General features: G+C 38.1%; 1 protein-coding gene across 1 annotated transcript in view; it reads left to right on the forward strand.

The window, feature by feature from the left end:
- The window catches only part of THEMIS (thymocyte selection associated), a 210,914-nt gene that overhangs the window by 86,582 nt on the left and 111,792 nt on the right, over positions 1–12,540 (forward strand). Inside the window, exon 3 of the mRNA XM_008263480.4 lies at positions 2,562–3,020. Within this exon, the coding sequence (XP_008261702.3) occupies positions 2,562–3,020 (459 nt within the window). The remainder of the gene's footprint in view (positions 1–2,561; positions 3,021–12,540) is intronic.

Genomic DNA, 12,540 nt, shown 5'->3' on the forward strand with positions numbered 1-12,540 from the left:
CTATGACCCTGTCGGAATAAGATCAAAGTCGGCAAACTCAAAAGGCTTCCATAGCCTTGGCAACTCATGACTAGAGCCTAGGGAGATTACTGACGACATAAATAAGAGTGTCAAATTGTTAAGTCAGCAGCAGGTCTCACTGTGTACTTACTTCTCATGTGGGATCTGTCCTTAATGTGTTATCCAATGTGAAGTAATGCTATAACTAGTACTCAAGCAGTATTTTTCACTTTATGTTTCTGTGTGGGTGCAAACTAATGATATCTTTACTTAATATATACTAAATCGATCTTCTGTATATAAAGAGAATTGAAAATGAATCTTGATGTGAATGGAATGGAAGAGGGAGTGGGAGGTAGGAGGGATGCGAGTGGGAGGGAAATTATGGGAGGGGAAAGCCATTGTAATCCATAAACTGTACTTTGGAAATTTATATATACTAAAAAATAAATCCAAAGTACAGGATTGGTAGAACTGTAAAAAAAATTGTTTTTGAGAACTTCTTAATGTTCTTATCAATTTTTTGAGATTCATTTCTTGCATTTCTTCTGTCTCATCATCTTCATAATCTTGAATTGTGGTGTCTTGTTCATTTGGCACGTCATAATGTCTTCCTTGTTCTTGTTTCCTCGGTTTGTGTGTTTGTTTGGCATTCTGGAGATATTCTTTGGTTTCTTCATTGTAGTGGTTTTTCTCTTTTTGCTATGACTCTAGATTAAGTGGACTGTCTGCTTTTGAGGCTGTGATGGGTGTGGCCAGAGAGCTCTGTTTGGTTCTTCAGGGTTAAGGGTGTGCCAAAGGTGACTCACCCAGGTTGTTCTCTCTCTCTCTCTCTCTCTCTCGCTCTCTCTCTCTCTCTCTCTTTTTTTTTTTTTTTTGACTCAGAAGGGAAGTAATTCCGCACAGCTGAGTGGAACTGACGGTAGTCAATGTGTGAAATCTGGCCCCTGTGGGTATTCATCTGCTCTATCTCAAGGACCACACAAAGGGTCTATGCAGCCCTCAGTGTGGTCTCAAATTTCTCTGTAGTTTCCCACTGGGTTGCCAAGGTTAACTAGTTTGTGTACTCCATGAGTTCTCTCGCCCACCCTCAGATTTTCAGTCTCATTTCATTAGCTCCACACCTTCACTGGGTCCTAACCTTCTGTTATTTCTCCCCAAGTGGAGAGAGAGGCTCGTGTCCATGCTGGTTCCCCTTATTTATTCATTTTTTTCTCTCTTCCAGTCAGCCCGGTGAACTTTCCCCAGTGGGGCTTCAAGCCTCGTTCCCTCTAGGCTCTTTCTGCCATTTCCCTGCCAATGTCTCAGGTTACAGAGGTTTTTGTCTCACCTCCCCTTCCAGCACTGGTGTGCAGACTCCACAGTTGGGCTTCCGAGCCATGGGCATCCTTGTTCTCCCTGTAGTTCGTGTCACATCCACTATATCCGCAAGAGTTTCCTCTTTGATTTTTTTCCCGAGCCTTTCCCTGAGACTACAGTAACTCCACTTTTATTAAACTTTCTTTTCCCGGACTATCAGTGTGCACCCTCACTATTCTGCCATCTTGGCTCCATCTCTGAACTTAACACTTTGACATGTGGATATCTGGGTTAACAATTTAAGCCCTTGCACCAATACCCACCCTAATAAAAACTTACCCTAGTAGAGATTATGTGAACAGGTTTGGAGAGAAAAATTCAAATAGTAAAATTGTGAAATTTTCTAATTGAAAAATTAGAGAAATAATGAGAAGAATGACACATAATCAAGATTATTCAATCCAGAGTAACTTACATGGTATTTTCCAAGGAAGGTTATGAAAAACACTGATACACTGTGTTGTGATTTAATATTGCATGCTTTTCTAAAGATTTTTATAATCATAGAAATTTGAGAGATTCCGAGTATCTTAATGCCCTCTGGAATGTCACAATACATCTAAACTTTCTGAGCAATTTTACACTAATTAGGATAATGCAGATATTTTTTGTTATAGTAAAGTATGTGTAACATAATATTGACCATTTTTAAGTGTACAACTTAATTTTGTTAAATAGATTCCCAATGTTGTGTACAACCACCATTATCTACTAACCAGTTCCAGCTGTATAGCTTTTACATCATCAATTTGGTCATGAATCATTTTCCTTCTGGAATATTTCTTATTTTTAGTGTGTCTGGAGACTACATTGGTTAAAACTGCTCTAATACAATCTTCTCATTTTTAGCAATAAAATATAAAAATGTGTTCTTGAGAGATTAAATGACTTGCTTGGAATCACACTGGTAGTTGGGACAAAGCCTGTATCTCATTCAAAGTTCCCATTTCCAACAGCATATCTATTTTAATATAAGTCCCCCTTTTCTCTATATTGCCTGATCTGATGATAATAATTTAGAAATAATGTATTACATTTTTACCTAAATGAATTCAGGATTAAAACAAGTATCTCCAATCTTTAAAAAAGGTATATTACTTCTAAAAGCCATGCAATAGTTACTTTAAAACTCTCTCATTGTGATTTTCTTATGAGAATTTTCATGGTAGGAACTTTCTTTAATTCACACAATTTTTTCTTAGGTCTTTTTAAGATCGTGGCTGACAAAACTCCATACGTTTCTCTGAAAGAAATTACAAGAACCATTCATATTGGACCAAGTCGATTGGGGCACCCTTGTTTCTATCATCAAAAGGATATAAAACTCGAGAATCTTACCATAAAGCAGGGTGAACAGATCGTGCTCAATTCAGTTGAAGAGATCAATGGGGAAGTAATGGTGAACTGTGCAGTAGTGAGGAATCATCAAAATCACTCTTTTCCTTTGCCTTTGTCAAAAGAAGGTGAATTTTATGAGTGTGAAGATGAACATATTTATACCCTAAAGGAGATTGTTGAATGGAAGATTCCCAGGAATAGAACACGAATTGTGAAACTTACAGATATTTCAAATAAGTGGGATTCAACAAATCCATTCCCTAAAGACTTTCGTGGTGCTCTGCTTCTCAAGCCGGTTTATGAAATTCAAGCTGTGATGAAATGTAAGTATGTGCTGCAAATAATGCTCAATGACATGGGCATTATGGGGTTTGGGAAGCAGAAAAATATTAGAGCTTGAAGAAAGGGATTTTGTCTTTGTTTCACCCAGTAAGTCTTTGAGAGTTTGATTGTCCATAGAAAAATAAACAACCGTATATCTGTTGCAAGGATAAAGTTGAATAATGTATATAGAGAAATGCCTTAAATTTATGGTGCTATCCTAAGATACTGTAACTATCACTGACAGATTAAAATACCCATTCATTTAATTTATTGACAGATAAAATAGTTTAAAAAGAGCTACTCTTCGTAAGAGAGCATGTTTGGTTATAACGAGTTTCTCTTGTATAAAAGTGATCAGTGAAAGAAGTAAGGGTGAAACATTTCCTTAACGTGTCCCTTCCTCCTATTTTTGTGTCAACCTTTTTTATCAGCTTCCTACCACATATCATATATCTGTATTAACTCAGGGTCCTTCTGACATCAGTGAAAATGAATGGTAGATTCATTCATATCTAGGCAAGATTTAATTTGCAATCTTCATTGATACTTTATATTTTAAGGTTTCAGTATCTGTAGAGTGTGTTGTTACCCCAGTGGTACCAACGTGGGATTTTTCATGAAGTGGGGCAAGTAGTGCAAATGAGAATTCTGAAGTTCAAGTCCAAAGTCCCCACTTTTAATTCAGGGTCCATAACCAAACAGATGGTGGCTCTTGGTGAGCCTTTCAAACTCTCTCTGCCTATGCAATGGGGATAATGACACCCCCTTTCTTACATTGTGGAATTGTTTTGAGAGAGCAACAAAGTGTCATTAATGAAGTACTATTAATACAATATTCTTGAGAACATAAAACAACATACAAAAACATTTGGTCAGAAAGTACCTTCTCAGATGTCTCAAAACTTATGTATCTCTGCTCATATCAATATTATTGATATTAATATTATGAAAAATAATTTATGTGAATGTTTTTGAAGCTTTCAGAACTGTGTTTTAAATTCTGTTACATAGAAATATTCAACCAGAAATTTATCATTTCATTTAAAACAAACACACAGGTAAAGAGTTCTACTCATGACTTTTTTTTAATGGCTTTTTATTTATTTACTTAAAAGGCAGAGTTAGAGAGAGAGAGGGAGAGGCAGAGAGAAAGGTCTTCTGTATGCTGGTTCACTCCCCAAATGGCCAGAGCTGAGCCAATCTGAAGCTAGGAGCCAGGATCTTCTTCCCATCTCCCAGATGGGTTCAGGGGCCCAAGCACGTGGGCCATCTTCCACTGCTTTCCCAGCCCATAGCAGAGAGCTGGGTCAGAAATGGAGTGGCTGAGATTCGAATAGGTGCCCATATGGGATGACGGCGCTGCAGGCGGAGGCTTAGCCCACTACACTATGACACCGGCTGCATGATTATTTTTAATATTATGAAAACTTCAAGCCATAGGAAGCATTAGACCTTCCATTAGTGTTCTGTTAACTACTCCAAATAGTGCAATGAAATGGATAATTTTCTTCAATGTTAATAAATAATAGATAATATGTTTTCATTATAAAATTTGCTGATTTTTAAAATCAATGACATCTTTTACCTGCCACATAATTGCAAATGACTGCAAACCCAGAACCTAAGCCTATGGACATAATGATTACAATACTGAGTGAATTTAGATTATGAATCAAGAAAAACTTTTTTCAGGAAATGGCATTTAAAATAGGACTTGAGGCCGGCGCCGTGGCTCAATAGGCTAATCCTCCACCTAGCGGCGCCGGCACACCAGGTTCTAGTCCTGGTTGCCCCCCTTCCAGGCCAGCTCTCTGCTGTGGCCAGGGAGTGCAGTGGAGGATGGCCCAAGTGCTTGGGCCCTGCACCCGCATGGGAGACCAGGATAAGTGCCTGGCTCCTGCCTTCGGATCAGCGCAGTGCGTCAGCCACAGTGCGCCGGCCGCGACGGCCATTGGAGGGTGAACCAACGTCAAAGGAAGACTTTTCTCTCTGTCTCTCTCTCTCACTGTCCACTCTGCCTGTAAAAAAAAAAATAGGACTTGAGAGATACAAGGGGGACAGGCAATGAAAAAAGGCACCTGTCTGGTGGAAGCAGGAGGAGCTTGTTGGAAAGAAAGTAAGCAAGAGATTGGAGCTCCAGTGCAGCTGATGTGAGGGGAGAAAAGAAGATAGAGAAGGTCAGTTTGAGACAAATATGAAACATGTAGTGGGATGGTGTGGAACAAATCATTGAGGATTTGTAATTTATGCTAAGGGATTGAAATTTGTCTTAAGAGCAAATGTGTACAGTATTTCAAGCTGAGAGTGACCATTTCAGAGGATTATAATGGACCAGCTGGGCCTGTGGCAGGGTACTGGAAGTTTATCCAATAATACCATCAGTAGGAAAGACAGAGGCACATAGATGGGCTTACTGGATATTTAAGGAGCAAAATTAGTAGGATTTGGAAATTGACTGAAAGAGGAGGTGTCAACCTTAATCCTAGTTCTGTGTCTTGATCTGGCTAGTTGGATGGATATGCAATCTGTTAAATTATGAATATTAGAAGAACAAGGGGTATTAATAGAAATGATAATATAGAATTAAATATGGTTTTTGATTCCTGCTAACCAATGTCCCAAAAATAACACTTTTAGTTGAAATAATACTTTCACAAAATGTTTTAGTCTTTTGTTCATTCTTCAATGATATTAAAATTAAATTTTCACTTGAATTATTATTCATTTTTAATTTCTTAGTGATTAAACTAAGCACTAATTCTTACTGTAGAACAACTTCAGGAGAGATGCCTTGTGAGGCTGGCATGGGCATGGTATTGACTGTAGAGTATTACCTGAAAATAGAGATGAGTATCCAGCACAAATTTGTGTTTAAAAAAATTTTGTAATTGTAGTTGTTTTTTAAACATTTACATTGTAAATTGCTTATTGAATCATAGTCTTATTTTATGTTATTTTTTTGTTGAACTGAAGATTCAAACTTTCAGGAGGTCAAGGGACTGTTGCTAAGTTACTTTTCATAGGGTTTGGCCATCAGACTTGGTCCAAACACTTTTTACTTAAGTTTTTCCTTTCTTAAGTGACAAGAAGAACAGATCTGCGCAGGGGATAGCAAGTCCAATAGAAACTTTGTGGAAAAGAGCAAGATGAAAACAACCAAGAACTGCAGAAAGCTATGAAATATTTATATGTTGAAAAGAAAACACAGAAAATAAATAGAAGAGAGAATATAAGATTATTTCTGTTTATCATTTTTAATATACTATCAATGTGAGAAAAGAAAATTAGCAGAAGTGTTTATTTATTTATTTGTGAGGCAGAGAGATGCAGAGAAAAAGTTACAGAAAGATAGATTTGCTCTCCAAATGGGCTAATCTGGTTGAAGACCATAGTCAAGAACTCAATCCAGGTCTCCCACAGAAGAGACTCAATTGCTTAAGCCATGTTTGCTGTCTCCCAGAGTGTGCATTAGCAGGAAGCTGGATCAGAAGTGGAGCTTCAACTCAAATCCAGACACTCCAACATGGGACATAGGTGTCCCCATAGGCGTGTTACCCAGTAGGTCCAATACCCACCCTGTGGAAGTGTTAAATGAAATATTTGTTACTGGACTGTAGGTCAAGATCTCCATTATGGGTCTGAAATCCCACTTACCCTCACCACCTATTTAGAGATTTTTATCAATTATCTCTTTTGGAAAATAAACAATAGTCCAGACCTTGAACCACTGGTCTCCTATAAGACATTTCATAATGTGTTTGTGTCTGCACAGGAAAATAAAATTCATATTACTTTAGTAAATGAAATGTATAATATTTGCAAATGAACAATTGAACCAATTATTTGAATTTGCTTCAAAAACCAGAGATCAGGATGCTTACATCCCATATTCTAATTTTCTGGTGCCTGGGTTTTAGTACTGGCTCTACTCCCAATTCCAGGTTCCTGCTAATACACATCCTGGTAGGCAGCCAGTTATGGATCAAGTAGTTGAGTCGTTGCCTCTCATGTTTGAGACCAGGACTGAGTTCCTGGCTCCTGGCCAGCATGTGGGTGGTGAACCAGTGGGTAGAAGCTCTGTGTGTGTGTGTGTGTGTGTGTGTGTGTGTGTCTGTGTCTGTGTTTCAAATAAATAAAATGAATGAAAAAGAAGAAAATCCCTAGAGGTCTTGACAATGAAACATTTAAAAATTATGTTATGTTTCAATATATAGCGATAATTATTTCTTTCCTATCTGAAAATTTCAGAGTTGAATCTTATCTTCCTTTTAAAAGAAAAAAAAACAGCCTTCCTTTTAAAAGAAAGCCTCAATGCCTACCAAAATTCAGGGTAGAACTTTCGCTTATTTATTTTTGGGCAGTTAGCAAGCGAGTGAAGTTTAATGAAGAGAATACAACTGGCAGTCCAGGCAGGCATCTCAGCAAAGAACTGACAACCTTCTTAGCCGTTGAAAACATTAATTCATTTTATATGTGGAGGGCTCAAATCATATAAATGAAAGGTGGTATTTGAAAGATAGTATCTCAGTATTATAAAATAGGTGACAAATGAATAGCACAAAAAACTTTGGTCTTCAGTATTCTGAGATTTCCTCTTGCTCTCATTTAATTTTTAAAGATTCATTTACTTGTTTGAAAAAGTTAGAGACAGAGAGAGCTGTCATGTGGGTGGCATGGGCCCAAACACATTGGCCATCTTGCTGGCCATCTTGCACTGATTTTCCAAGACCATTAAGAGGGAACTAGATTGGCAGTGGAGCAGCTGGTACTTGAACCAGCACCAATCTGGGATGATGGCATTGCAGGCAGTGGCTTTACCTGCTATGCCACAATGCAGGCCCCTCTCATTTAATTTTAGAAAATAATTTCAATATTTACCACCACAGTCAAAAATGTTAATTATTAGTGAAAGGAGCTATGGTAAATTTATCAGCAAATTTTGTGCTCTTTACCATTCTCAGTTTTCCCCCAAATTCTGCTACTCTGGGGCAATTTAAATAATTTACCCCTACCTTTTATGGTATTTCCAAATAATATAAGAATACTGCTGTTTTTTGAGTCACTGAGTTTAGATAGTATCTACAGGCTTTCATTTATGATTATGAAGATTTAATTCTCTTATATTCCTATTTCCCCTTCTATATTCTCTCAGTATATGGTTAAGCATTAGTAATTTCATTATCTTGACAATTAACTGATGTATATAATGAGTATAGTTTCATTTCTGGACAATTTTTTTTCAGTGATAATGACATTGTAATTTCCTTGGTTTGCTTCAATCTTCTCCTTAGTCTTGGAATATTCTCCAACATCTCTGTAAAAAAAAAAAATCATTCATGTTTTCCCACAGAGCCCAGATTGTCAGGAAGTATGTCGTTTATACTCCCCGCCGCGTTGTCCCTTCTGGAGCCTGCCCTCCTAGGCTCCAATCTGAATTGACTTGGAAGATTTGTATCCTACATTCAAAGTCATCCTGGTGGTTCCCTTTTGACTGTGTTGACTACCTGTTTCTGTGATCAAATAATTAGCCTTCTCTTCTTGGAGACCATCCCCCATTGCCTCTTGAGACAGATACATGGGATATTACTTCAGTAGAGAGACTGTATGTTTGAAAAATCTTTATTCTACATATACACGAGATTGATAATATGTGTACATATAAGAATTCCAAGTTGAAAATACTTTCTCCTCATACTAAAAATAATTTTAAATTTATTCATTTTTATTTATTTGAAATGGGGAGAGAGAAAGAGAGACAGAGAGAGAGAGAGAGAGAGACCTCTCATCTGCTAGTTTACTATGGGCCATCACCTGCTGCCTTCCAGAGTGGGCATTAGCAGGAAGCTGGAATCAGAAGCTGAGCCAGGACTTGAACTCAGACACTCTGATGGGTGCTACGGGTGTCCCAGCAGTGGTTTTACCACAGCAGCAAGCACCTGCCCTCCTCTCAGAATTTTGAAAGATTTCTCCCTTATCTTCTACCTTCCAGCATGCATTGCTGCTGCGAGATTAGTCATAATATTCTGAAGTTTCTCAGTAATATACTTTGTTGTGGGGGATATTCTTTCATTATAATGACAGTTTTCAATGTGGAAAATAAGTTCTTTGATACTAGAATAACTTCTTAGATAATGTCCTCTCAATTATATTTTATGTTCTTTCTTTAACTTTTCATTCTATGTTGAAGCTCACATCTTGATCTTCTAGGACTCAATTCTATTTTATGTGCCTTTGTCTTTGGTTCACCACCAGAAAAAAATTCTTAGTTCCATTTCCAGCTGTTTTAATGGATTTTTAATTTCAGCTATTACAGTTTTAATTTTCAGAATTATTTCTTACATCATTTAAAAAAGGTTATCCTGTTTTCGTTGTATGTACACAGTATCTTATCTGTGGGGATGTTTTGCAGTTTATTTAAAGTTTGCTCTTGCCCACTAAGTGCTGCCTCCTTTCTTTGGTCTCATTTTATTTTTTTAAATTTTGTTTTCACATTCTTTTAAATGTTTACATCAATGACTGCAGATTACTTGGCATTTGTTCATCTTTACAAGTAAGGTGCTTTAAAAATTTATAAACAAAGCGCTTTCTATACACATATCTCTATTTATAAGCTTCATATTTTATCATGCCTGCTGTTTCATTTTGATATTTCCTCAAATTCAGGTTCTGTGAATCTTCTTTCTGGGCCTTGTTCAGCTTCACTGAGAATAATCCTCCTGCTATGGAATATTGAAACTGAGGGAGTAAGGAGCTGAAGGCCTTACCACTGCCCTACAAATTTACATATTCTTGCTTTGTTTTTCAGTCCCATGTGTAAGCAAAGAGGGGCAGAACAGAGAGGAGACAAAATACAAACTCACAGCCAACTTGAATTTATTCAATGGCAAATAAGTTCACAGAGGTGGCTAACTGCCAGCATGCATACAGAGTGAGCATGTGGCCAAGAGCAAGAATGTAGGTAGAGGTTGGCTTAATACAATGTAAGCCAGGTAAGGGCCAGGAGGTGAAGTGGAGCTGTGAGTTTGTATCTTGTTGTTGAGTTTCTTGAGCCCTTTATATATATTTTGGATAAAAAGCCTTTATCACTTGCATAATTTGCAAATAATTCCTCCCATTTTGTTAGTTGCCTCTTCACTTTGCTGAGTGTTTCTCAATTTCATGGGAAAAATGTTCATTCATGTCATGTATGGATTTATTTAATCTCTGGGTTTGTTTCTGATTACTTCTATGTAATCCTATGATCAAGTTTCTGAATTCCATTTCTCATGTTTCTTAAACTCTTCTTCTTCATATTCTAGTATTGAAGTGTTCTTGTGTTCCTTTGGGGGTGTCATGTTGTCTTCCTTATTCTTTTTTAGTGAATGTCTTTATTTTTAGACATTTGCGGAGATACTTGTCCCCCCCCCCCCCCCGTGATGGTTTTTTCTTGGGGGGGGGCTATTCCTCTGTGGCTTAATGGAGTGTCTGCTCTTTCAGTGAATACCCAAAGGTGTGTGCTGGGAGGTGTGGCAAGGGAGCTCTGTTCAGTGTTCCAATGTGAGAGGAGTGTGCAAGGTGACAACCAAGTTAAGCATGGTAAATCTCCTCTTTTTTTTTTTTTAAATCAGAGGGGAAGGTTTGATCAGTTCTATTGACATAGTTTCATGCTTACCTCCTCTCCTCAAAGGAGACCAATGCCTGGTCGCTAGCCTCAGTGGGTGTAATATTTAAATATGCTGCCACAAGAACCACACAAACGATCTGTGCAGTGTCCGTGTGAGTATGGATCCCACAGCAATGACCCTCACCAGGGAATCAGGTAGCCCCAAGAATGTGGAGCCACCCACAGTGACTGTGCAAACACCCAGGCACACCCTACACCCTCTTATGCAACCACAGTGTTTTCAAAGTCCCAGTACACAAGGCTCCCTCAGTAATGAGCGCTAAGCCCCCTGTCTAGTCTGCCAACCAGACTCAGGTGTCTCCTCTTGGCTGGATGCTGGGCAGGTGGACACAAGCTTGTGGAGTTGTTGCATATGTCCAAAATGGTGACCACCATCTCTCAGCTAGTCATAGGATGCTGGTTCCGGGTGGTTGGGGAGAGAGAAACTTTCCCCTCTCTCTTTTTTTTTTTTTTCCCTAGGTTTTTAGGTACACTGCCACAGGGCTCCAAGCTGAACTTGCACCAGGCTCTTCCCGCAGTTTGTCATCGTTGGCTTGGGCTGCTGCAGTCTCCTCTAAGCAGGGTAGTCCTGATGTGGTGTATCTCAGGTGTTAGTAAAAAGGGAATCTAAGGATGTCTCTGAGATTCATGGACTGAACAGGAGAAAGGAGTTAGCAATAACTAAGATAGATAAAGCAACAGACAGCCTGGGTTGGAGTGAGATCGGATTACAGTTTGGGCATGTTGATTTTGAGGTATCTGTTAGATGTCCAAGTGGAAATCTTAAGTAGACATATGGAGCTCAGGAGAGTGAATTGGCGAGAGCTTTACTTTGGGGAATCATCAGCACATAGATGATATTTAGACATAAGACTATGTAAGATCACTGTAGGCGTGATCATACATAAAGAAAGACAACCAAGAAAAACTAAAAGGCGTACATGTGTGAAGAGTGGGTGGTGTGTAGAAAGAAGAAACCAACCACCAAAGAAATTGAGATGAATCACGAGTTTGAAAAGAGTAAAATATGCCAAAGAGGGTGGTGTAAAATGTACTTTGTCAACTGCTGCTGATATATTAAGTAAAATGAGATAACTAGCACTATTTCAGTGGATTTAGGCATAGAGAAATGATAATCCAGTAATTAGGTAATAAAAAATAACAGAAGTTATATAGCATGGCATGGAGGCTTTATCTGGCAGCTATCAAGTTCTCCAAAGGTAATAAGGTTACTCCTGGCCCATAGTGCCCACTTGCACCAATATTAGATTGGGATCTAGAGTGCATTATTAGGGCCCTAATGTTCTGATGGATTCAGAGGCCCAGGAAGTCCTTCAAGACATTTATTTTAGCAGTCTCTAGCCGTAATCAAGATTTGAGGAATGCAAGAGCCAGTGGTACTCAGCTAGAATTCCTAGACCTAGTTCATTTGGATCCAAATGACCAAGAATTTAGTTCTGAAAATTTTCTTGGTTTTAGGAAAGACGAGTAGAGTATTTTAACCTGTATATAATGAACTGATATTTTTTAACCTTCTTAACTTTGTTTCCAAAAATTAAAGGATCTTTGGCCTCTAGGTAACCACTGACTTTTATTTGTGCTTTCCAAGAAAATAAAATAGCACTCTTTTCATGCCATGTCTTCACAAACATAAAATATATATGTTATAGGGCACAAATTAAGACTTGGGGTTTTCAGATGCTGCTTAAACAGTTGATAATTTAAAAAGTGGTAGCATTGGTCATGTTATTAAAGAGTTATGTATTGTTAAGTGATACAAACTGTTCATTTTGAAACGTGCAGAAGGAAGACAGGCTACTGATACATAGAAGATAGAAATATTCCAGCACAGTGGGTTAATTGTGACATGTTAGGAA

Source organism: Oryctolagus cuniculus, chromosome 5, assembly GCF_964237555.1.
Source record: "Oryctolagus cuniculus chromosome 5, mOryCun1.1, whole genome shotgun sequence".
NCBI lineage: Eukaryota > Metazoa > Chordata > Mammalia > Lagomorpha > Leporidae > Oryctolagus > Oryctolagus cuniculus.